Here is a 21,355-nt window from a genome sequence, read left to right as displayed (position 1 = left end):
TGATACACCATTCAGTGAAATGGATGCCTACAGAAACTGCAGTGGGTACATACTGTGATTTGTTATTTTACTCTGAATTGGAGTGAACACTGGTGAGGATGGTGTAATTGGTGAGTTTGGTTTGCAGTGAAAACGTCTGATGTCCAGTGGAAGGCAAAGGCAGTGGTACTGATTAGCCTAATTTATTTGCCAAAATTCTTTCATTTATCCAGTTTCTTTATTCTTGTCAAAACTTAAAAGGTGTCGAGCATCAATGAGAGTTAAGGGCATTGGAGAAGGCTTTGAGTCCGAATACCCCAACAGAAGTGTTTACAAGTGTATGTAATTCGTTGTGTTGTCGATGCCTCATAACATTAAAACATGATTAGCGTACTTTTGGTCTATCATACATTTATAAATATGTGTCACATTGGACCCTAACCCTAACGCACCTGGTAACTACGTAGCTTGTTATTTGGCTCTGCTGCCCGATTATGTAAAAAAACAATGCCTAAATTCTCCCGCAGATGGTGTTTCTAACTTTCCAGGCAGATGATGACAGGGGCTTGTCTCTGAGCCTTGAATCGATTGGCTGGTTCTTGAAACCCGGAGGTGTTTTTAAGCAAGCTATTCTGGGAAAGTATTTTGCGAAGAGTTTAATCTGTGTGATCGGACTACATGTTCATTAAAACAAGACAATAGCTGTTGCGCTACAGAGCTCCAGCTCTAACGTCCAAAATGCATAGATGTGCAATATCCGTGGGTTTAATCAACAAGTCAACGAACATCCGCGGCCCTTGGAGAAATATTAGTATTCAAAGTAAGGTTTTGACAGGAAAACTACCAATTCAACGACATGCTTATAAAAATCAAAATACTTTTGTTTCGACTCGGGAATTGAGAGGTTCTTCAGTGTCTGCCTCTTCAAGACAGATCGACCGAATATTGCCTAGACATGATGATTTTGTCCAAAGGCACATTGGACCCAGTGAGAAAGAGAAAGGAGAGATGCTTTACGCTCTCGGACTAGAGGTAAGATAAATCATTTTTTATCATTTTAGATAACCTTTAATGTAAGAAGACTTACGTTTGGTATAGGTTGTGAATTACAGCTTCTCTTTCAGGCGGATGTAGGCTAGTCCACAAATAGTGTAATTAAATTTTAGGCATAAATGTGGAAACAATCATATAAAAAGGAGAAATAACTGTAGCCTATATGTAATGTTATGTAACATTGTTTTTTTTGTGGGTTACACTGTTGTGTTGTTTCTAGACAATTGACGAACTTATTGAAAAAACTATTCCGTCTTCTATCCGTTTACAAAGAAGTTTGAAAATGGATGACCCGATTTGTAAGTATCTATTTTCCTTTTCATTACATTTTGACAGCATGTGTAGGCTAGGCTTATGATAAACCGCTTTGGTAGCGTAGCCCTGTCGTGTGGGCTAAACATAATTTGCCTATTTATTTAAAAAAGGCCTTACAGAAATGATAAAGCAAAGACGAAACGAGAAAAAACGTAGTGAAATCCCATTTAAAAAATGGAAGTGCAATAAAAACAAGAAGATAATATGTAACCTAATGCAAGTTGCTATGGATAAGAGGGTTTGCTAAATCCATAAAATGTAAATGTAACATGGGTATTTAGTAGTCCAGCTGGGTACATATTTGTCATTATTATATTACATTACATTACATTACATTACAGGCATTTAGCAGACGCTCTTATCCAGAGCGACGTACAACAAGTGCATTAGGTCAAGGTGCAGAGGTGCAAAAGAAAGATCGTAGTGCCAGAAGTGACCACATCGATCAGGACTCCAACCCTGTAGAGTAACCTGTTCAGCAAACAACAATCCTACCAAGTACAAACTAGCACTGAATAATAATAATAATAATAATAATTATTATTATTATTATTATTATTATTATTAGTTTACGATTTAAGACAAAAATTCACAATACACAAATTCACAAAAAGCAGATTTAGAATAGCCATGTAAACACAGTGCATGAATCTGAAGTGCTTTTCTGAAAATGAAGACAGTGATGTTCTCTCATTGAAATATACCAGGGTGCGGTTGCTACATGTAAGAACTGACCTAAAACAAACTTACCCATTCAGGTAACAAACTTGCTTATCCAGTCTCATCTTTAATAATCCATTTGTCACACTGAGCATGTCTTTATGTAATGGCTTAATATATTTGTATGCTTAGTTCCCATGCCTGGTTTCAGGTGTCAGTTTCGAAGTATTGTCTTCCAGTTTGTGTTTTGTATTAATAATTTTATTTGAGTTTAATTGAGATGTATAACAATTGGTATATTTCAATGCTTATTTTTGAAATATGCTTATCACATGCACTCAGGCTCTGCAAATATTCTGCAGAGAAGGTGAAAGTAGAAGACCTATTCAAATCAATAGCTCTTTAGTGGTATGAATGGTGGTGATTATGTGCTTCATTAAACTGGAAATTGGCTTGTGTTGAATCCAGTAAAGTACTATGCTGTATGTTCCCCAAACATGTATATTAATATACAGTACAGGCCAAAAGTATTAAGCCATCTGTGCATCTCTTCAGACTGTACATGGACAAACTATAATTACTTTGGAGGGCACTCCCAATCTTGGTTTGCTCTTATCATTTGTATCCTTCTAATTTGTTCCTGTAGCATTTTCATTTTACACTTGTACCTCCATCCAGCACTTATATTGCATTTTTATCATTATCTTGATGTTGTAACTTGTTGTCATGCCTCCTAGTTTGACTTACCATAACATCTGACCTACGCTATGCTTACTGTGTGAACTGGACTTAATGTGTTCATGGCTATGAATAACTGTTACATAATGAGTATTGTACCTTATTAGACCTGTGTTTTGTAGTTGTTCCAAAGACCTTTGGTATGCACTTATTGTATGACACTTTGGATAAAAACGTCTGCCAAATAAATGTAATGTAATTTTGCGAAAGTGGGAGGTGGAAGGGTGGGAGGGAAGTGGAAGGGTTGGAGGGAAGTGGATGAGCTGTTAAAATTGACTGAAATCTTATCTTAAGTTTCTTTTTAAACTAGCCTCATACCATTGACCTGTAGTGTAAATAAAACCTGAAAAGTGCCAAACTCTCGGTGCTGTATATGTATGGGGCATGCCCCTGCCAAGGCGTAACAAGATGGGATGGCATACCTGCCTTCCCAATAGGAACTAATGGTACAAGAAATGTGGCAAAGAAGACAGAGTTAGATGAAGGCCTGTGTTTATGTGGCCTAGGTGTTCCCAGAGAAAAATTTCAAAGAAGCTTAAGATTTCCAGGTGCAGTGTTCAATACACACTCAGAAGGGTCCAGCTAATAGGCAGTAATGTTAACAGGAGAAAACTAGGAAGATCAAGAGGCAGAAGACATATATCTTTTGTTGATCGGCAAAATAAACTGTTGTACAACTGCACCTCAACAACAGGAAGAACTCAATGAAACTAGAGAGAAACCAGTTTCCTGTGAAACGGCAGCTACCATCTGCTGGTGTAAAAGGATGTGTATCTGCCTTTTCTCAATCTTTCTTGTTCCAGTGTTGTCGTTACTTGGCCCACTGGAGTCTTTTCTTCTTGTTAACAGCACATAGCAAGGGATTTTTCACAGAAACATCCTTTTAGACCAAAACCCCCCCCCGCAGATGGCCTAATATTTTTGCCCTGCACTGCACATAAATAAATATATATAACTTTAGATTTAATATATGGGGGGGGGGGAGAAATGCACACAGGGAGAGAAATGCACACATATCCCGAGAACTGCAACCCTGTAGAGGGGTCTAGGTGCATGCTCCCCTGGGTTTTTTTAAGCCAACAGCTGTGAAATTATAATTTCTGGTGAATTACAAGGGGAAAATACTACATATTGCTGATCGGTAAGGCTGTGTTCGTGTCACAGAAAATATTGGCTGAAGTCAATGAGCAGCCACTGTGAAGTTGTTGAAAATCACAGAAAATGTTTATAAACTGGAAGAAAAATAGGTTAATGTTAATTTATTGAGCTGGTTAATATATCTCATTTGCAGCAGTGGTAAAGGATTGAAATTACGTGCGCAACTGTTGCAACAGTTGCAAAATCAATGGGCAGCATGCTTTTTTGGTTTTAATTTAATAGAATGTTGTTAGAAATAGAGCATGCTGAAATTTCATTGCTAACACCACAGGATTAGGCTATTGTATGTCTGTTTTTATTTTCTTTAAAGTTTGGCACAATATGTTGTGAGGTTTGAGTCTGATGAGTGCCTGTTATCACTGATGTTACTGTAATGGGGAAGTAGCGCTGGGCGTTAACTTGTGATTGGAACATTTGACAAGGAGAAAATCTTGATCTCAGCACACTCCAGAATCTGTATACAATGTTGTATTTGTTTCTTATAGCATTTTGCAATAGGCTATTGTTAAAGTGTGTAGGCCCTGCCTATACAAATAACACCGTATGCCACTCTAAGGTTGACTGTTACCCTCTGAAACTGCCAAAAACTCACGGAAAGGACTAAAAATGAAGGAAATCGTGGAAATGGCAAAAAAATGTGGAAAGTCAGCGAATCTGTTTGTACTTGCAACTTCCATGACAAATATCCTGCCTTACCAGTATATCCCAATCACATCTACCTTTATTCTATGAAATTATTTTTGTTCATCATCATGCTATATTATTGAGGGGTCTTTGACCTGTTTTGTAATATTGGGGGTTGTTACAACTCCCCCCATATATATATATATATATATATATATATATATATATATATGCCAGTATTCAGTACTATAGTATCAATGGTAGGTTTTGCTGTGATGAGACTCATGATGACATGATAAACGATAAATCTGAAACTCAGTGAAGCAGTTAGAGAATGTTCCGAATGCACACAATAGATATTGTATATATAAGGACTGCTGCTTTTGCCTACCAGGTGAGAATGAAATTCTGCAATCACTGCACAGCATTGCCAGCCAGAACAAGCTGTGGAGGACGTACATTGGAATGGGCTATTATAATTGCTCCGTACCACCAGCTATACAGAGGAACCTGCTGGAAAACTCAGGATGGTTTGTATATCTATCACTTTTACATAACACATTTACACTATTACATTTTGCCAAAAGATCTGAAACCATTCACTGTGACAAATATGCAATAATGGAGGAAATCAGGAAGGGGCAAATACTTTTTCACTGTACTGTATTATATTAATGCAGTTGCTTAATGCTCATGCTACATATTCACAGGCCTCCATGGTCTGTATTTGAAATGTAATTCAGACAGTTTGCTCAAAGCATGTGATGGGATAATTATTTGTTTATATGATAAAACAGCAATGGAATAAAGCTACCACACAAGACATATTAAAAAATGGCAACTACAACTAAATAAGCCAGTACATGTGTATTACAGCAGTGATTGGAGGAATAGCGCGTTAAATCTTCAAGATTCAGCTCAGATTAAAAATAACTCATATCTCATATCAGAAGTTCACCATCTGCTTACGGTCTTGTTCAAATAAAAGTCTTTGAAGTTCGACAGCAGAAATATTCATCTCCCATCTGTTTTCCTCAGGGTGACCCAGTACACACCGTACCAGCCAGAGGTGGCCCAGGGACGTCTGGAGAGCCTGCTCAACTACCAGACCATGGTGTGCGACCTGACCGGCCTGGCCGTGGCCAACGCCTCTCTGCTGGACGAAGGCACAGCAGCCGGTGAGGCTATGCAGCTGTGCCACAGGTGAGCACCCAGAGCATCACTTGGGGTCTCCTGTTACAGTGTTCCTAGTGGTGTGTGACTTGTTATTGTCTTTGTCTGTACCCAGAAAAAATAAGAGAAGGACCTTCTATATTGACCCTCGTTGCCACCCACAGACGATCGCTGTAGTGCAGACAAGAGCCAGGTAAGTCTGTACCCTGGATTGCACCTGGCCCACTCGGTTTAATATAACGTTCATGTCTTTGCACTAACTTTAATATTTCTATATAACAACCACACCCATGTTGAAAGGAATGTGTAAGAACTAGACCCTCCTCTGAGGTTTGACTTATGTTTTTGCAGCATGAGTGTACTTGATGTTAGTCACACCTCTCAGTGACTACAAGCTGTAACTTGTTCGTGCCCGGCTTATAAATGTGTATATCCTCCCAAGACCCAGTAATTCATTTTTGTATCCTATAGGGGACATGAATCTTGGGTCTTAAAAACCATATATTATACTATATATACTATATATGAAACCTACAATACAAGGGACATTATATAAAAATAAAATTAATTATATTTTTTGAAAATATTTTCACTACAACATGCTTTGTCTCTGCCACTTGAAAACACCCACTTTAACTGAAATAATATGATAAAAGGGAACCATCCCTTTAATGGGCTCAGCCAGGTTACTCCTCTGAGAATTTGAATATGGAAACATTTATCCATCTTCACTACCCTCATTTGCCTAACATGAACTGCAAGAACAATTGTTCCCTGGTGCTGCCTTTCACTCGCTGACATAGTGACTTCAGGCGTTGTTATTATCAAAATAATTTTGGACATACTTCTGCTCCCATTTTCCTCTTCTCTGTCTACATTCTTGTTGGAATCATGCCGTGGTTTTGTTCATGCAACTACTCACTTGCGTCTACAACTGTTATCAGGATATTACTGTATTAACGTTTTCTTCTGCATCCCTCAGTCACTGAATTAAATTTAACATTTTTTTATGAAGCTGAATGCTAATGGATTTAAGCTAGTCAATTTATGTATTATTTTGACAATGCTATAAGCTCAGCTACCACTTGCAAAAAAGTTTTATCATTCTCTCATTTATTTCTGTTGCTAAGAACAGAATAAAAAATTATTGGCTATTTATGGGATCCATTCTATCAATGCTGATTTCTAATCAGTCCATGTTTATTGCAATAATGTCCCTTAAGTATTAAACATTTATTGATTGTCCATGAGAAATCCACAACCAGCCGTTATCTGTGATTATGTCACTCCTATTGTAGCTAAAAAGTATGTGTCCAAAAATCCAGCTGAAGCATTGCTGTTTTTTTTTTGTTTGTTTTTTTCGGCAGGTACATTGGTGTGAAGACAGAGCTGAAGTTGCCTGATGAGATGGATTTCAGTGTGAAGGATGTGAGTGGTGTACTCTTCCAGTATCCGGATACAGAGGGCGGAGTGCATGACTTCACTGGGCTGGTGGACCGTGTCCACAAAGCTGGGGTGAGTCGCAGTTAACAAATGACAACACTTTGAATGTCTTTCAATGTGACTGAGGTTCTCTATTGAATCAGTTCACAAAATACAGCCCTGCCAAATCATGGGGGTAACATCCTGCTACTTATAAGTGCAGCGGCGACCAAGGTTAATTCTGTGCCTAGGTCTGTACCAGGTGAAGATGCACCTTTTTACCCCTGCTCGTCGGTTCAGGTGCTTTAATCCTCCCTTCTCTCCTCTAGCTCTGTATCAGATTCCCTATGGCTCTCTAATAGGCTGCCTCTCAGGGCTCTTACAGTAATTCTCTCCCAGGCTTCTGCTGGGCTAATCCACGGGGTGCTGTGTTGAGCAGACCACAGTGACCTAGTTTAGGAGACATATAATTGTGGGGTCATTGCCAGAGTGCCTGACTCTATGTCCTGTTCCATTGGCACCCCAGGATAATCAGCTGGCTGGAATCTAATGCTGCTTATGGAGCTTGGGAATGTTCAAATGGCAGTAACCACGAGGAGGGTTATTTTAAGGATTGTGGGGATTGGCTGGTCACAGGAGGGTGTGTCTGAGTGATTTTCTATATAGGTTCAGCAGTCATTAGTCAAGCCTGTCCTCTTGCATCATTGTGCTCACTGTATTTCTTTCCACAGCCTCTCACTCAAAATATAAAATGTCCGACTTCTGTTCTGTTAACCAAAACTGTTGGTTTAACTAAATAATTCATTTTGAAGCTACTTAACTCAGTTATGTAGAACCTGTTGACACAACTGCGTTCACCATTTTATTTTTTTGAGTGCACTTTTGTTTACTGTGAAAGTTAATGCAAGGGAGTATATTGTCATTTCAGAGTTGTTGCTCTGCCGGTGCTTGTAAGTGCTGATCTTATTATGCTTAGGTTTAGCCATGGGGATCTAACATATAACGTTTTTTTCTGGCTGCACACCTGTATACCTTGTTGTTTTGCTGTTGCATTGGTGCAATTCATATTTATTTACTTATTTTTTCATTTTGTATTCATTATATATTTACAAAAATGACAACGAACAAAAATGAATGAGGACATAACCTTTGACCCCAGAAGGGGCCTATGAAGTATTTAAATGATGCCCTGTTGTCACCCTGTAGGCCCTGGCATGCTGCGCCACTGACCTGTTGGCCTTGTGCATGCTGCGCCCGCCGGGCGATTTTGGGGTAGACATCGCACTGGGCAGCTCGCAGAGGTTTGGGGTTCCTCTCTCTTATGGAGGACCTCACGCTGCCTTCTTCTCTGTGAAAGAACCACTGGTCCGCATGATGCCAGGCAGGATGGTTGGAGTCACCAGGTGAGCTTTCAAAGATCTGCAGCAATATCTTTTTTTTTTAGATTAGCCTTGCTCATGCTCTACAGCTGGAGTACATACACACAGTACGTACTGTACTAAAGGAGGGGTAAGATGAGGAGAACCAGAGTTAAAGTGAACATGTGGAATCACTTCCCTTGAATGCTATGTTACCGTAGCCTGAGATAGAAGACTTTGCAAGATTTATAGAAAATGAACAGTCTAAAACTATTTGTGCTGTTGCAATGTGTCTGTGGTTTGCAGTACCCTTAGGACAGCGAGCTTGTTAATTCATGTTTGAAGTCCCAGCAAAATGGCTTATGTAAGTTCTGCAAGGCATTTTGAGGCCTGCCTGCTTTCTGTTGTGAAGAGATGCAGCTGGGAAGGAGGTGTACCGTCTGGCCCTTCAGACTCGAGAGCAGCACATCCGCAGAGACAAAGCCACCAGCAACATCTGCACTGCGCAAGTAAGAGTGCTATCAGTGAGCTTACGAACGTGTGTGTGTGTGTGTGTGTGTGTGTGAGAGAGTGTTCCCACTCATTTTAGGAAATCATTTACCAGGACTTTCCGAGGACAATTTCCATGACTTAGACTTACAGACATGAAACATGGTAGCCCAAAGCTGGTGGTGGACTGTGGATGGTGGACGGGGGGTGAGGGCAGCGGCAATGTGCAAGCACGAGGGGGTGGGGGGGGGGGGGTGCGGCATTGTGCAAGAAGCATAACCATTCAAAACTTGGTGCTGCAGGAGCTAATAAAAATGAGCAGAGAAAAATACAGAAAAATATGCAATCTCAGCTCTAAATATACTGTTTAATAGCTTGACTTATAGCCTAGCCTACAATTTTCCAGGACCTCACAAATATTTCCAGGACATTTTGTAAATTTTCTCATTTTCCAGGTGTTTTCCATGACTGGAAAACTAGTCGATAAATTTCCATGTTTTCAAGGCTTTCCAGTACGAGTGAGAATCCTGGTGTGTGTGTGTGTGTGTGATGTTTTACTTTAACATCAGATTGAATTCCAACTTTTGGAACAGTGCACATATTTATCAGAGAACAAGAACTGAACCTTGTGGACCTCTTTTTTTTTTGCCAGAAAAATGATGTTGCTATATTTGAGTTTGATGTATTAAATGACTCGTACCTGTTTGCTATAATGTACAATTTTGCCACACATTGTGATCTCTTCAGGCTCTTCTTGCAAATATGGCTGCCATGTTTGGGGTGTACCATGGCCCACAAGGTCTGAAGCATATTGCTAATAGGACACACAATGCTACCCTGATCTTGGCTGAAGGTATGTCTGGACATCTCATTAACTAATATAGGTACTTGCCAATATCTCAGTAATATTTGGACATTGTAATTGGTAGGTCATTTTCAAACTCTGCTCTGAATAGTTTCAGTCTTTCTTGTTGATGACTCCAGTGATTTACTTCACAAAAAACAAAACGTAGGGAGGAAGTACTTGCAGATGGTTTAGCAACATGAGTATTATGAGAAAACATGATCAGGACAATGTCAGTCATCATCCTTGTTTTACCAGCAGGTCACATGTTAGGAAGGCAGATCTTGTTGCATTGCTTATGGCAATTGTCATTTCCTCCTCTGCTCCAACAGGACTGAAGCGAGCAGGACACACCCTCCAGCATGAGGTGTTCTTCGACACACTCAAGATCCACTGTGGCACGACTGCCAAAGATGTACTGGAGAGAGCAAAGCAGAGGAACATCAACCTCCGAATCTACAGCGACGAAATGGTGAGTCACTGCTCTAACCCCAGGGAGTGAGTGATGCTGATGGTGGGATTTCTCCACTGGAGTCCTGAGCTGACATACAATTTAAGACTCTCAAAAAGAGAATGATGTTCTGAGCCAAAAAGAAAACACAAAGCACTGAACATACGCACAAGTTGTTTGCCATCAACACATTTAATTGGCTAGATTTTATGTTAAAATTGTCATGTCATTTTATAGACCTGCGTCACATGTGTTGAATGACCAATAACATTTTAAATCTCTGTGGAAAATGACCTCCCCAGTTGGGCATATCTCTGGATGAGACTGTGACAGAGACAGATTTGGATGATCTGCTGTGGGTGGTTGGGTGTGATTCCTCATCTGTAAGTAACTTGTTTTAAATTTGTTTTTTTTTTTAATATTACGAGTATAAGGATTTACACATATATAGACCAATGATCCAAATGCAGTTATTATTATTATTATTATTATTATTATTAGTAGTAGTAGTAGTATTATTATTTTTATTATTTTTATTATTATTATTATTATTATTATTGTAAAGCAGACTGTGTTTATTTATAGGCCGGATGTTTGTGGTACTTCTTGGACTGATTAAGTCTTATGACAAGACTCTTATGGTGCTATTTCCTAGGAACTGATCGCTGAGAAAATGAATGGTAGTGTAAAAGGCATTCTGGGAACATCTTTCAAGAGGACCTCCGAATATCTCTCACACCCAGTGTTCAACAGGTTTGCCAGAAATGATCCAGCCTCTGACAAAAACAAGAGTTGGGGCTTATTCTGTAAATTTTGTGAATCAAATTCACGTGTTAAACATTCAGCTCAGTTAATTCAGTTGATCACATCCATTCCTTACAATTTAATTCAAAATCACTTTAGTTTCTTCCATCTTCATTCCATATTTTTATTTTCAGAATCATTTGCCATTAGATATATTCCATGGGACTTAACTCAGTACAACCAGAATTTCAATCAAAGCAATTATATATCTTGTGATTACCAAATGTTTAATGTCTAAAATCCGGCGATCCTGAAACTCAGTAGGAAAATAAAACATAAATAGAGTGACAGCCCCACACAACTTATCCATTTCAAGGTGTGAAGTGTATCCAGAACATTGGGGAGGAATCTGATTAGATTACCATTTGGTTGTGAGATAATGTTAAAATAAGAATGTTTTCCAGACTGTCTGAGAACATTCCAAACACGTTACATACAAACAATCCTGGAAGGTTATCATTTAGTTTGAAAAAAATTGAGAATTATGTCAAATACAATTTAAAAATGTTCTAACTGAAAGTAGTGAAATGGCAGATTGTTTAACATTGCTAACATACAGTGAATGCCCATTCACAATTCAAAATTTTGAACATCGTTCTGAAGCCATTCCTTGTGCATTAAATGTAATGTATCATAGGCATCCAGGAAATGTATGCACTGGTAACCTTTGGATTGTTCTGAGAACCAAGCATTTTTTAATGACTATTTGCTAGTAATTTAGATGATTTTTGCCTCAGAACTGCCATCTCAACGTTTCTGTTTAATCTCATTCACAGTTATAACTCTGAGACGAACATTGTTCGCTACATGAAGCGGCTGGAAAACAAAGATATTTCTCTTGTACACAGTATGATCCCACTGGTGAATGCCTATTTCACTTCACAGTCATTGGATATAAATCATGCTTTTGTTCATTTTTCCATTGCATTTTCCATTTCCGTTCAGACATTCTCTTTATTACTTTGATATTCTGAGTTTTCCCTGGAAAATGTCTGTTCACTATCAATGTTTGTTTCCTCTGTTCAGGGTTCCTGCACAATGAAACTGAACAGTTCGACTGAACTTATGGTGAGTCATGTGCTTCCCTTCACCGATGACACTGCCAGGTGTAGCTTTGGCAGTGAACCTATTTGACTCATATGCAATATGCAAACACATTATTAGAGCTGCTTTGACAAAATGGGAATTTGCATTATAATGCTTTACTGTTTTTCTTGACACACCACAATGCTTATTGCAAAAAAGTGCAATATCAGTTTATCAACTGGCCAATTTAGCCATACTATACTACAGCCATAGTATCAGTAATGTGGGGTGTGGGGTCCCTTATGATGTGCAGTCTCTCTCATGTTATTTTTGTCTTCACATGTTTGTTGTTCCTGGTGGATCACCTGACTAATATCTGGCATTTGGTGTTCCCAACAGCCAATCACATGGAGGGAATTTTCCAGTATCCACCCCTTTGTGCCCCTGGACCAGGCACAGGGCTACCAGCAGCTCTTCAGACAGCTAGAGAGAGATCTGTGTGAAATAACTGGATATGATGCTATCTCCCTCCAGCCCAACAGGTCAGCTTTTCAATGCCGTGCAAAAAGTTGTCATTAATGAGAAACCTTATACAAAAGAGAGTAATTGTACATGGCACTATTAAATTAGCATTTTATATAGTAAGATTATTGATTTCTTGCATGCATTACATGCATAATATTTCTCAAATCAATATCGTTCCCATAAGAAATTTTTCAGATCTTCCAAACGTGGCTTTTAAATTCTTTTTTTTTTTTTTTTTACTATTTTTGTCCAGTTGCTATGCATGTCTATGTATATATGCTATATATATATATATATATATATATATATACAGCAAATAATACAGTGCAGTAATGGTATGTGATTGTTCTCCAGTGGGGCCCAGGGTGAATATGCTGGTCTAGCTGCGATCAAAACATACCTGAACTTTAAAGGGGAGGGACACAGAACAGTGAGTACTGGGCACAGTCATATTTTGAAAAGCTGCCAAGCCATTACACAATGCTGCAATGCACATATTGTTTTTCATTCTTTGTGGAGTTTATTTAAATGTTGGAGGGTGGAGTTCTACATTAAGAATGCAGTAAAAAAAAAAAAACTTTTCTTTGCTAAATGCCTTATGGTGGAGTTTTGATGTGCTGTCAATGTCAGTACTTAATTCTGTCATATTACGTAAAACCATTTAGAAGAACTTTTTTAAAGCTGTGCCCAATGCATTTTGATTACAAAATTCTTTCTTAATGAGTTTTTAAAATATCTGCATCTGTACATTATGTATACCAAGTTTCGGGTAAACTGGTCAAACTGTCTACATTTTAAAATTATTTTTTAAAAGCAATTGTATTCTAAATTTCACAGACTTGATCATGCCTGCAGTGCTTGGACCTTTAATAAACCCATCAAATACAATAGGGTGCCAATGCAACTGTGGTGCTTGGCACCCTAAAAATACTTCACAACTGATTTTAAATACATATTTGCACCTTCATTTGTCTCTTTGATGCTTAATATTTCCTAGGTTTGTCTGATTCCTAAGTCAGCCCATGGGACTAACCCCGCCAGTGCTCAGATGGTTGGGATGAATGTCCAGGTGGTGGAGTCAGATCGGGGTGGCAACATTGATATGGCACACTTAAAGGTCATGGTAAGGGCTATAAGTAATCTATTGAATATGTGGGGAAAAATTAAATGGAAGTATAGAGTTGATGTCAGTACCTCATGCTGGAAGTTGCAGCTGGCCGAATACAGTGAACGGTATATAGTAAAAACTTGGTCCTTTGTTTATTTTCTGGTTTCCAATAGGGTACAGTGAGATTTTTTTACAATGGGAAGATGTATACGCCTGTAACAGATCCTAACTAAAGCAAGTTCCACTCAGTTAATTTAAATTAATCTTTAATTCATGACCTGATTAATTATTTAAGACACACAGGACAAAATGAACTTTGGCTGTCAAGGCTAAAAAGTTATAAACAAACCAAAATTGGGAGTCCTTGGGGTGAAAAATACAGTATATTGTTTAAAAATATCTAAGGCCTAACTTTCTGCATGACATTCAGATTCATTTTAGCCAAGTTGTACAGTATTGCAGCTTGGTCTTGAAGGATTAGTGCTCTGATGAAACTGGGAGGAAAAACTCAGATTTTAAAATATGTCTGCTTGGCACAAGCAAAATATGTTCTTGTTTCCTCATAAAAAATAGCTGTGTATATTCGCTATGACAAATGAGCTTTTTCATAATTTGAATTTGCACACTGCTAAATGTGTATTGAAAGCATGAATGTGTATGAGTGGCATTTGTGTCTAATCATTAAATCATTTATTCAGGTTATTCTGTGCACAACCACTCAAATATGTGACAGAGATTTAAAAACTGTTTTGGAAAGTGTGTGATACACCGCAGAAAAGCAGCTGCTTATTGAATTGTCTGTTCCCAGGTGGACAAACACAAGGCTAACTTGGCAGCTATAATGGTCACATATCCCTCTACCAGTGGTGTGTTTGAGGAGAACATCAGAGATGTGTGTGAGCTTATCCACCAGCACGGGGGCCAAGTCTACCTTGATGGAGCCAACATGAATGCACAGGTGAGGATGACACTGGGTATTAACTGGATTCACAGTCACAATCAGAGTTTCAGTAGCCATGTCCTTTCAGAACAAGAAAGTTAACTGTACTTCTACATTTGGAAGGTCAGTTTCCTTCTCTGAGAATAAGATTTATGGTTCGATCAGATCTCAAATGAATTTGAATACTGACGGATTTGATGTCAGGTTTTCCTAGCTCTGATTGTGGCTTTTTGCCACGAACATTTTAATTCTGATGAGCCTTTATGTGTTTTTGTTCCCTTGTGCAGGTAGGGTTCTGCCGCCCAGGAGATTACGGAGCAGACGTCTCCCATTTAAACCTGCACAAAACCTTCTGCATTCCCCATGGAGGTGGGGGCCCAGGGATGGGGCCTATTGGCGTGTGAGTGTCCACTTACCCAGAATTCACCTCTGTTCTGTCAAAGAGGGGGTGGAGAAATACGACTTGCAACACATTTTGTTGTACACCTGAGGCTGTCATTGCAAAAGATTATTTACCTAGCTTAACAGGTTTAGTCACACAATAAAAATTAGATTTAAGCGGTAGCACCTGTAATACCAAAGAGCACAAACAACGTTAGAGGTGTGGAATTTCATCTGAACGATCTTCATTGGCATCCATGCAATTTGTAAAGCTTTTTTCTTTTTAACAGAAAGCAGCACCTTGTGCCTTTCCTGCCGTGCCACCCTGTAGTCACGCTGAACCCTGACAACGCTGCGACCTCCCAGGGCACCGTCAGTGCTGCGCCTTGGGGCTCCAGTGCCATCCTGCCCATCTCCTGGGCCTACATCAAGGTAACAGACAAACAAGCCTCCCTGCATTCAGGTTACAAGAGAAAGAAAAACTACAGTGCGAAGAAGGTTTATTTAATAATGGATAATAGATTTGTTATCTGGTTAATTTCAAGTATTTGTTGAGTGCGCAATGTTCAGCGATTGTCTATATTATTTATAAGAACAAAAAGGGTCAAAATAATTTTAAAATAATTACATTTCTCAATATATTATATTTTATTTTAGAATGGCCCTCACTCTGATGACAAAAAACATCTATGACTTTTGAACAAAATGTGACATTTTCTCTTTTCATACATATTGTTATATAGCTTTAATATTGGCCCTGTTGCCTACATACAGATGATGGGGGCAAAGGGACTGAGGCATGCCACAGAAATGGCCATTCTGAATGCTAACTACATGGCCAAGAGGCTGGAGAATCATTATAAAGTTCTTTTCAGAGGCAAGAGAGGTGAGCTGCTCCTATACCGGTCTCCTATGAAGCAAACTGAGGATGACAGTGAATACAATGTGTTCAGCTAAATTGCATACATTAAACTCCTGTACCTACACAATTACAATCCATGAACTGGGTTAGCACGACAAGGTGGATCAAATTGCATACTTGCATGTGTTTAATTTAGTTAGTTTTTTTTTTCATCAAACAAATGTCTGAATCAAATGTTCAGCGGAGATGTGAGATGTTCAACGGCGGTGTCCTCATCGAAAGTACTGTAGGAACTTCCCCTCAGAGCCGGAATCTAGAGCTCTAACCACAAGCACTAGAGCAGACGATGGTTTTGAGAGAAAAATGTATTTCCTTGATGCTGAAACAAACTTGTTTCTTTGCATAGGTTTTGTTGCTCATGAGTTCATTCTTGATGTGAGACCATTTAAGAAGACCGCAAATATCGAAGCTGTGGACGTGGCAAAGAGGCTACAGGATTATGGTATATTCACAGTTTTGAGTGACTACTGAGCACAGTTGACTGATACGTTGTGGTTAATTGTTTTATCGATTCATCAGTGTACTGCTGCCATATATGTTCAGCACAATGCTACAGCCAGACTTTATCATAATTTGTTGTCCTGGGGGCGGACCAAATTTTTTTTGTGTTGGTAGTGTTGAAGCAGTTAACACATACCTCATTTAAACTTTCCATCAGGCAGATCACAAAGCCAGAATGACCTTCTTAGTTTTGGGCCCAAAACAGTCTGTCAAGCTTGCTTGAATACAATTTGTGATGGATGTAGATAAATAGATTTGGATCATTTTTTTTTAAGACAGACCAATGTTTATGGTATATATGATCTGTATCACTGGATTCTAGTCATTTTAAGATCTACTGATTAATTGCAGACTATCAAAAAGGAAAGTATAGTGTTTGCGAATTATGACTTTGAAATTTGTCATAGAGCACTACAGATTTGGACACACATCCCTCATCCATGCTACAATTTTCCAAAATACATTAAAGTTGTCGCAATGGAATGTCAGAAATATTGGGATGTTGACTTTTTGTGTAGTCGGATATTGTAATCGGGAGATTTTCAGTGCATGCTGGCCTCAAGTTTACCTTTACATACACGCAAGTCAAGACAATGTAGTTTGTACATATATTTGGCCAGAGGTTCAAACAGGGATTCATTGGCTACAATTATTAGGCAACGTGGTGAATTGTTGGGGTCTTTACACATTTCGGGCAAACCATACATAGCTTGTTGGGTTGGTTGTTGCATTTAAAAAGTTAGCTTCTCGATATACATTCGTTACTACTCTCAAAACAAGATTGTCAGCTTTTTTGCCACACTATTTGTTATATGCTAAGATATGCTCTGAGCCAGAGTGGTCTACTGATCATTCAGAGCATTTGACCTGCGCCTGCTCACCGTTTGTGGGCCACTCCTTCACCTGGGCCCTTCGACAGGCTTCCACGCCCCCACTGTGTCGTGGCCGGTGGCGGGAACCCTGATGATCGAGCCAACAGAGTCGGAGGACAAGGCAGAGATGGACCGCTTCTGTGACGCCCTGGTGAGGATACGGCAGGAGATCGCCGACATCGAGGAGGGAAGGATGGACGTGGCCATCAACCCGCTGAAGGTGTGGACCCCCAGTCACCCCCTACACACTCATCCTCACATATGATAATGTTTTCATCACAAGATATCGAGAGGATGTCCAGATTAACACTTATCAATGATAGCATTTGAGAGGACGCCCATGTAAAATGTGCTGTATCTAATATTCTGGGGTTTAAACCCCTGAAACATGTTATAATCTGTGACTCTTCTTTAGGATAAACTCTGGTGAGAGAGGGTAAAACTGCTGTCTGTATTTTTGTGTAGGAAACAGGATTTGTTGGTATTTATGTTGAAACAAATACTGTATATTAAAAACAAACTATATTATGGGAGGATAAAAAATGTAAAAAATATTTTAACCCTTGTATACTATGGTCGTTTTCTTATCATGAAAAAAGTAACAGGATACTTGGTTGAAACTATTTGTACCCAGTACTCACCAGTACTCAATGTAGTGATATTCACTTTCATTTAAAATACTAATTATTGACTTGTTCTGTTAACTTCACAGTCATTGATTATTAAAAAAGCCTTATTTCTTTAAGCTGAAAACTTTCTGATACAATATCTAGAAATGTTATTTATCCTGTTATTTATTTATTGTTTATCCTGTGCTATTTTTTTATATATTGTAGGAAAGCAAACAAAATATTAAATTTTGTTTTTGGGTTCACCTACGCCGTTGTGCTTGTTCTTCAGATGGCGCCTCATTCACTGGCTTGTGTTGCCTCCTCTGACTGGGACAGGCCCTACTCAAGGGAGTGTGCTGCCTTCCCCCTGGTGAGTCACTCCCAGACACAGATTATTAGCATGGGTTAACTAATCCAGGACAAATTCTGGTGCTTTCAGTAAGTATTTAATCCCCTTTGTTTTATGAGGACCATTGTAACTGCGTTTCCTTAAATTTCAGCCATTCATCAAACCAGAAAACAAGTTTTGGCCATCGATCTCCAGGATTGACGAAGTTTATGGTGACCAGAACCTAATATGCACCTGCCCTCCATTGGATATGTATGAATCTCCTTTTGAAGAAAAGATGGCCTCATCATAACATGATAGGGCTGATGTATGTTTTATGTTTGTAGCTGTTAAAATCCAGCACAATGATAATGACCTTTTTCTTCTGATCACAGCACATGGTATGCATATATTATCGTACATATTGTACATTTGCCTTGGAATTCCCCTTTAAAGTTTTGTATAGGCAATTTATTTTTCTTGTATGATGATAGCATGGAATATTGCTTAAATTTCAGGTCACTAATTTATTGTGAGGGAAAAAGGTCCATTTGTTTTTTTATCTGAATTAGTTTATTCATCATAGTTTATTCATTCATTAGTTTTATTAAACTAATGTTTTATAAAAAGCAATACAGTACTTATATATTAAAACATGTATCACTCATATATATATATATATATATATATATTCTCATTTCTATGCCTTCCAATAAATTTTGTCCAAGTGAAAAATATGCAAGCCATGGTGCAAAGCAAGCTGCTTGAATTCACATTACAACCACATCAGCATTGAAAACGTATGCACAGTTCAACCACCAGGGGGCTCAACATTTCATCCCATCAAAGGAACAGTTAGAAAGGGCAGCTAACAATTTTAATCGCCTCCACCATTTTCTACCACTCACTGGCGGATTCCAGCGTTAAACCGAGAGCCGTCCTTTTCTCGTGAAGCTACGATGTGCTCCTCTGACAGTGGCGTTCGTGTTTCGCTACAGAAAACATCACTGCGTATGCTCCATTTTCCTTACTGCTACACCCGGCACGATTTTCCAATAGGAAAATATTCAGTGCAGAAACAGCCGTCTCCCTAGTAACCGATCCATACGTGCTCCTCGGTAATCACCTTGGTTTTTTAACAAGGACTTAATATGTGCAGGAGGACTCGTGTCTCACAGTTTTCAGACTCGTACCTGAGCGCAGACCGCGGCTCGTTACACCCCTCCCATACATGCTGGCTCAAATCCAACATTTAGACACACCCTCGAAACAGAACAATAACAGTCCAGAACCTTCCAGCTTCTATACCGAGGAGCCTGCTGTCCCAGCCATGGTATGTCATTGCTAATTGGTGGGTGGAGAGGAGCTTCTGTTAACACTAAGCCTTCCCCAGTACAAAACTAAAACAAAAAAACGATCTTTCCCTTTCCTGCCCACCCAAATTCACACAAAAAAAACTATACGATAGTATCATTCAGTGGGAGAATATTCTTCCTCCATATCTGTGTAGTGGTTGCAATGTGTATAAAAAGACAATGTTTGGTTTGCATTTTGGAATCAAAATATTTAATAGGTACATATCAAGTATACCATGTATAAAATTTCAGATCACGATATGAAGCAATGTAACTTCAGGCTGACATTGCAGCACGTAAGGTTGCCACATACAAAGAACTAATGATTAAAATATAATATGCAACTAAATTATAGAAAAGTGGCATACTTGGTAATATTGGAAATTAGATGTGACCATTTTTTTTTCAATTTCTCTTTTCTTCAATAAGTGCAATAAAACATATAACACAACACTAATGCAAGAGCGAAGCAGCCACATGACTTCTAAAACTGTTAGTACTGCAGTAAACTGTAGGGTACAAGATTGAAGAGAACACAGAAAAGCTCACGCAAAAAGTAGACAGCTTGCCAATCATTGCAGAAAAAACAGGTACGGTTAAAAAAAAAATTAAGAGCTGTAAGAGGGGGCAATGCACATCACAGTTTGCTTTAGAGACAACATACTCATTAAAACAGTTGCATTTTTATGCCTTTTTTTAAAAAACAAAAATCCTTTGAATGTTTTAAAGGGAGGACACAGAAAACAAGGGCAACACAAATGGGGGCGGAGCAGGCGGTGTCTGAACCAGGCACATACATTTAAAGAAGCGGCGAGGCTCTGCGCCTCTGACTGACAAACAAAAAGAGCCATTTCCCCAAAACCCACGCCATTCCCTGGGACTGACCCCAAACGCGTGCTCCGGGCTGCTTCTGCACGTTTCGCTTTTGTGTCATTTTTGAACTCCGATCCCCACGAGGACAGCTGGGAGTGTGAAGGGGCACAGTGCTGGTCGAGCAGCGAGAGTCCAGTCTTCAGAGACGGGGGGGAGGAGGGCGTCCACCTGGAGGAGACGCGATCGGAGGGGCGTTCCGGGGCAGGAACGGCCGGCTGGTGAAGTCGAGAGGGCAGGAGGGGAGCAGTCCAAGTTCCGGATGGGTCAGCCATTGCTGCGCTGGCCACGGAAGATGTGTCTGTGTTGTCTCTGGGTCTATGTGTGTGCGTGCACGCATGCCTAGTGTGTGTGTCAGACGTGTGTCATGTATGAGTGCATCCAAATATTTGTGTGTGTGTTTGTGTGTGTGTGTGTATGTGTTTGAATATACATGTGTTTGTGTGTGTGTGTGTGTGTGTGTGTGTGCATGCGTGTATGTGTGTGCCTGTGTCTGTATGAGGTTAGCCAGTTCATCGACCCTTGCTGTAGCCAGGGAAGAACTGGTCAAGCAGCACCTGTAGCGTCTTGTTGAGGACCATGACGTAGTCCTTTCCCAGGTCATGGCGGCATGCTGGGCAGGTGTACACCTCCGCACGGAAGGACCTCTGCAGGCAGGTCTGGGGTCAGTGTGAGAAGGTCAGGGAAAGGGGTCAGCGGAGTGAAAACCACAGAGCACACGTGTCCCTAATTATTATACTTTTAGTATTTTAATAAATAATATCCGCCATATTATCAATGCCATACTAAAAGATTACAGTTCATAAGCACTGATCTATGTCACAAAGAAAAAGCTTGATTGTGTATAA

General features: G+C 39.4%; 2 protein-coding genes across 4 annotated transcripts in view; one reads left to right on the top strand and one right to left on the bottom strand.

Moving 5' to 3' along the window:
* The first annotated feature begins 519 nt into the window (after positions 1-519).
* LOC135239389 (glycine dehydrogenase (decarboxylating), mitochondrial-like) lies at positions 520-20,088 on the top strand. The gene is made up of 25 exons (XM_064308006.1): positions 520-1,011; positions 1,253-1,331; positions 4,922-5,057; positions 5,566-5,730; positions 5,816-5,893; positions 7,068-7,215; positions 8,329-8,525; positions 8,893-8,989; positions 9,717-9,822; positions 10,146-10,285; positions 10,567-10,647; positions 10,920-11,017; positions 11,845-11,929; positions 12,095-12,136; positions 12,494-12,636; positions 12,974-13,049; positions 13,617-13,742; positions 14,536-14,685; positions 14,955-15,067; positions 15,339-15,480; positions 15,823-15,934; positions 16,317-16,412; positions 17,391-17,563; positions 18,244-18,324; positions 18,455-20,088. The coding sequence occupies exons 1-25, from the start codon at positions 718-720 to the stop codon at positions 18,593-18,595; spliced, it is 3,099 nt and encodes a 1,032-aa protein (XP_064164076.1). The 5' UTR covers positions 520-717; the 3' UTR covers positions 18,596-20,088.
* LOC135239390 (E3 ubiquitin-protein ligase UHRF2-like) overlaps positions 19,821-21,355 on the bottom strand; it is a 53,025-nt gene continuing 51,490 nt past the window's right edge. For all 3 annotated transcript variants that reach the window (XM_064308007.1, XM_064308008.1, XM_064308009.1), the window contains one exon: positions 19,821-21,166. In XM_064308007.1, coding sequence (XP_064164077.1) covers positions 21,020-21,166 — 147 coding nt within the window. In that variant the 3' untranslated portion in view covers positions 19,821-21,019. The remainder of the gene's footprint in view (positions 21,167-21,355) is intronic.

This window comes from Anguilla rostrata, chromosome 14 (genome assembly GCF_018555375.3).
Source record: "Anguilla rostrata isolate EN2019 chromosome 14, ASM1855537v3, whole genome shotgun sequence".
Classification (NCBI taxonomy): Eukaryota; Metazoa; Chordata; class Actinopteri; order Anguilliformes; family Anguillidae; genus Anguilla; species Anguilla rostrata.
Note: the sequence above shows the minus strand (reverse complement) of the source record. Positions and strands in the feature narration are given on the sequence as shown.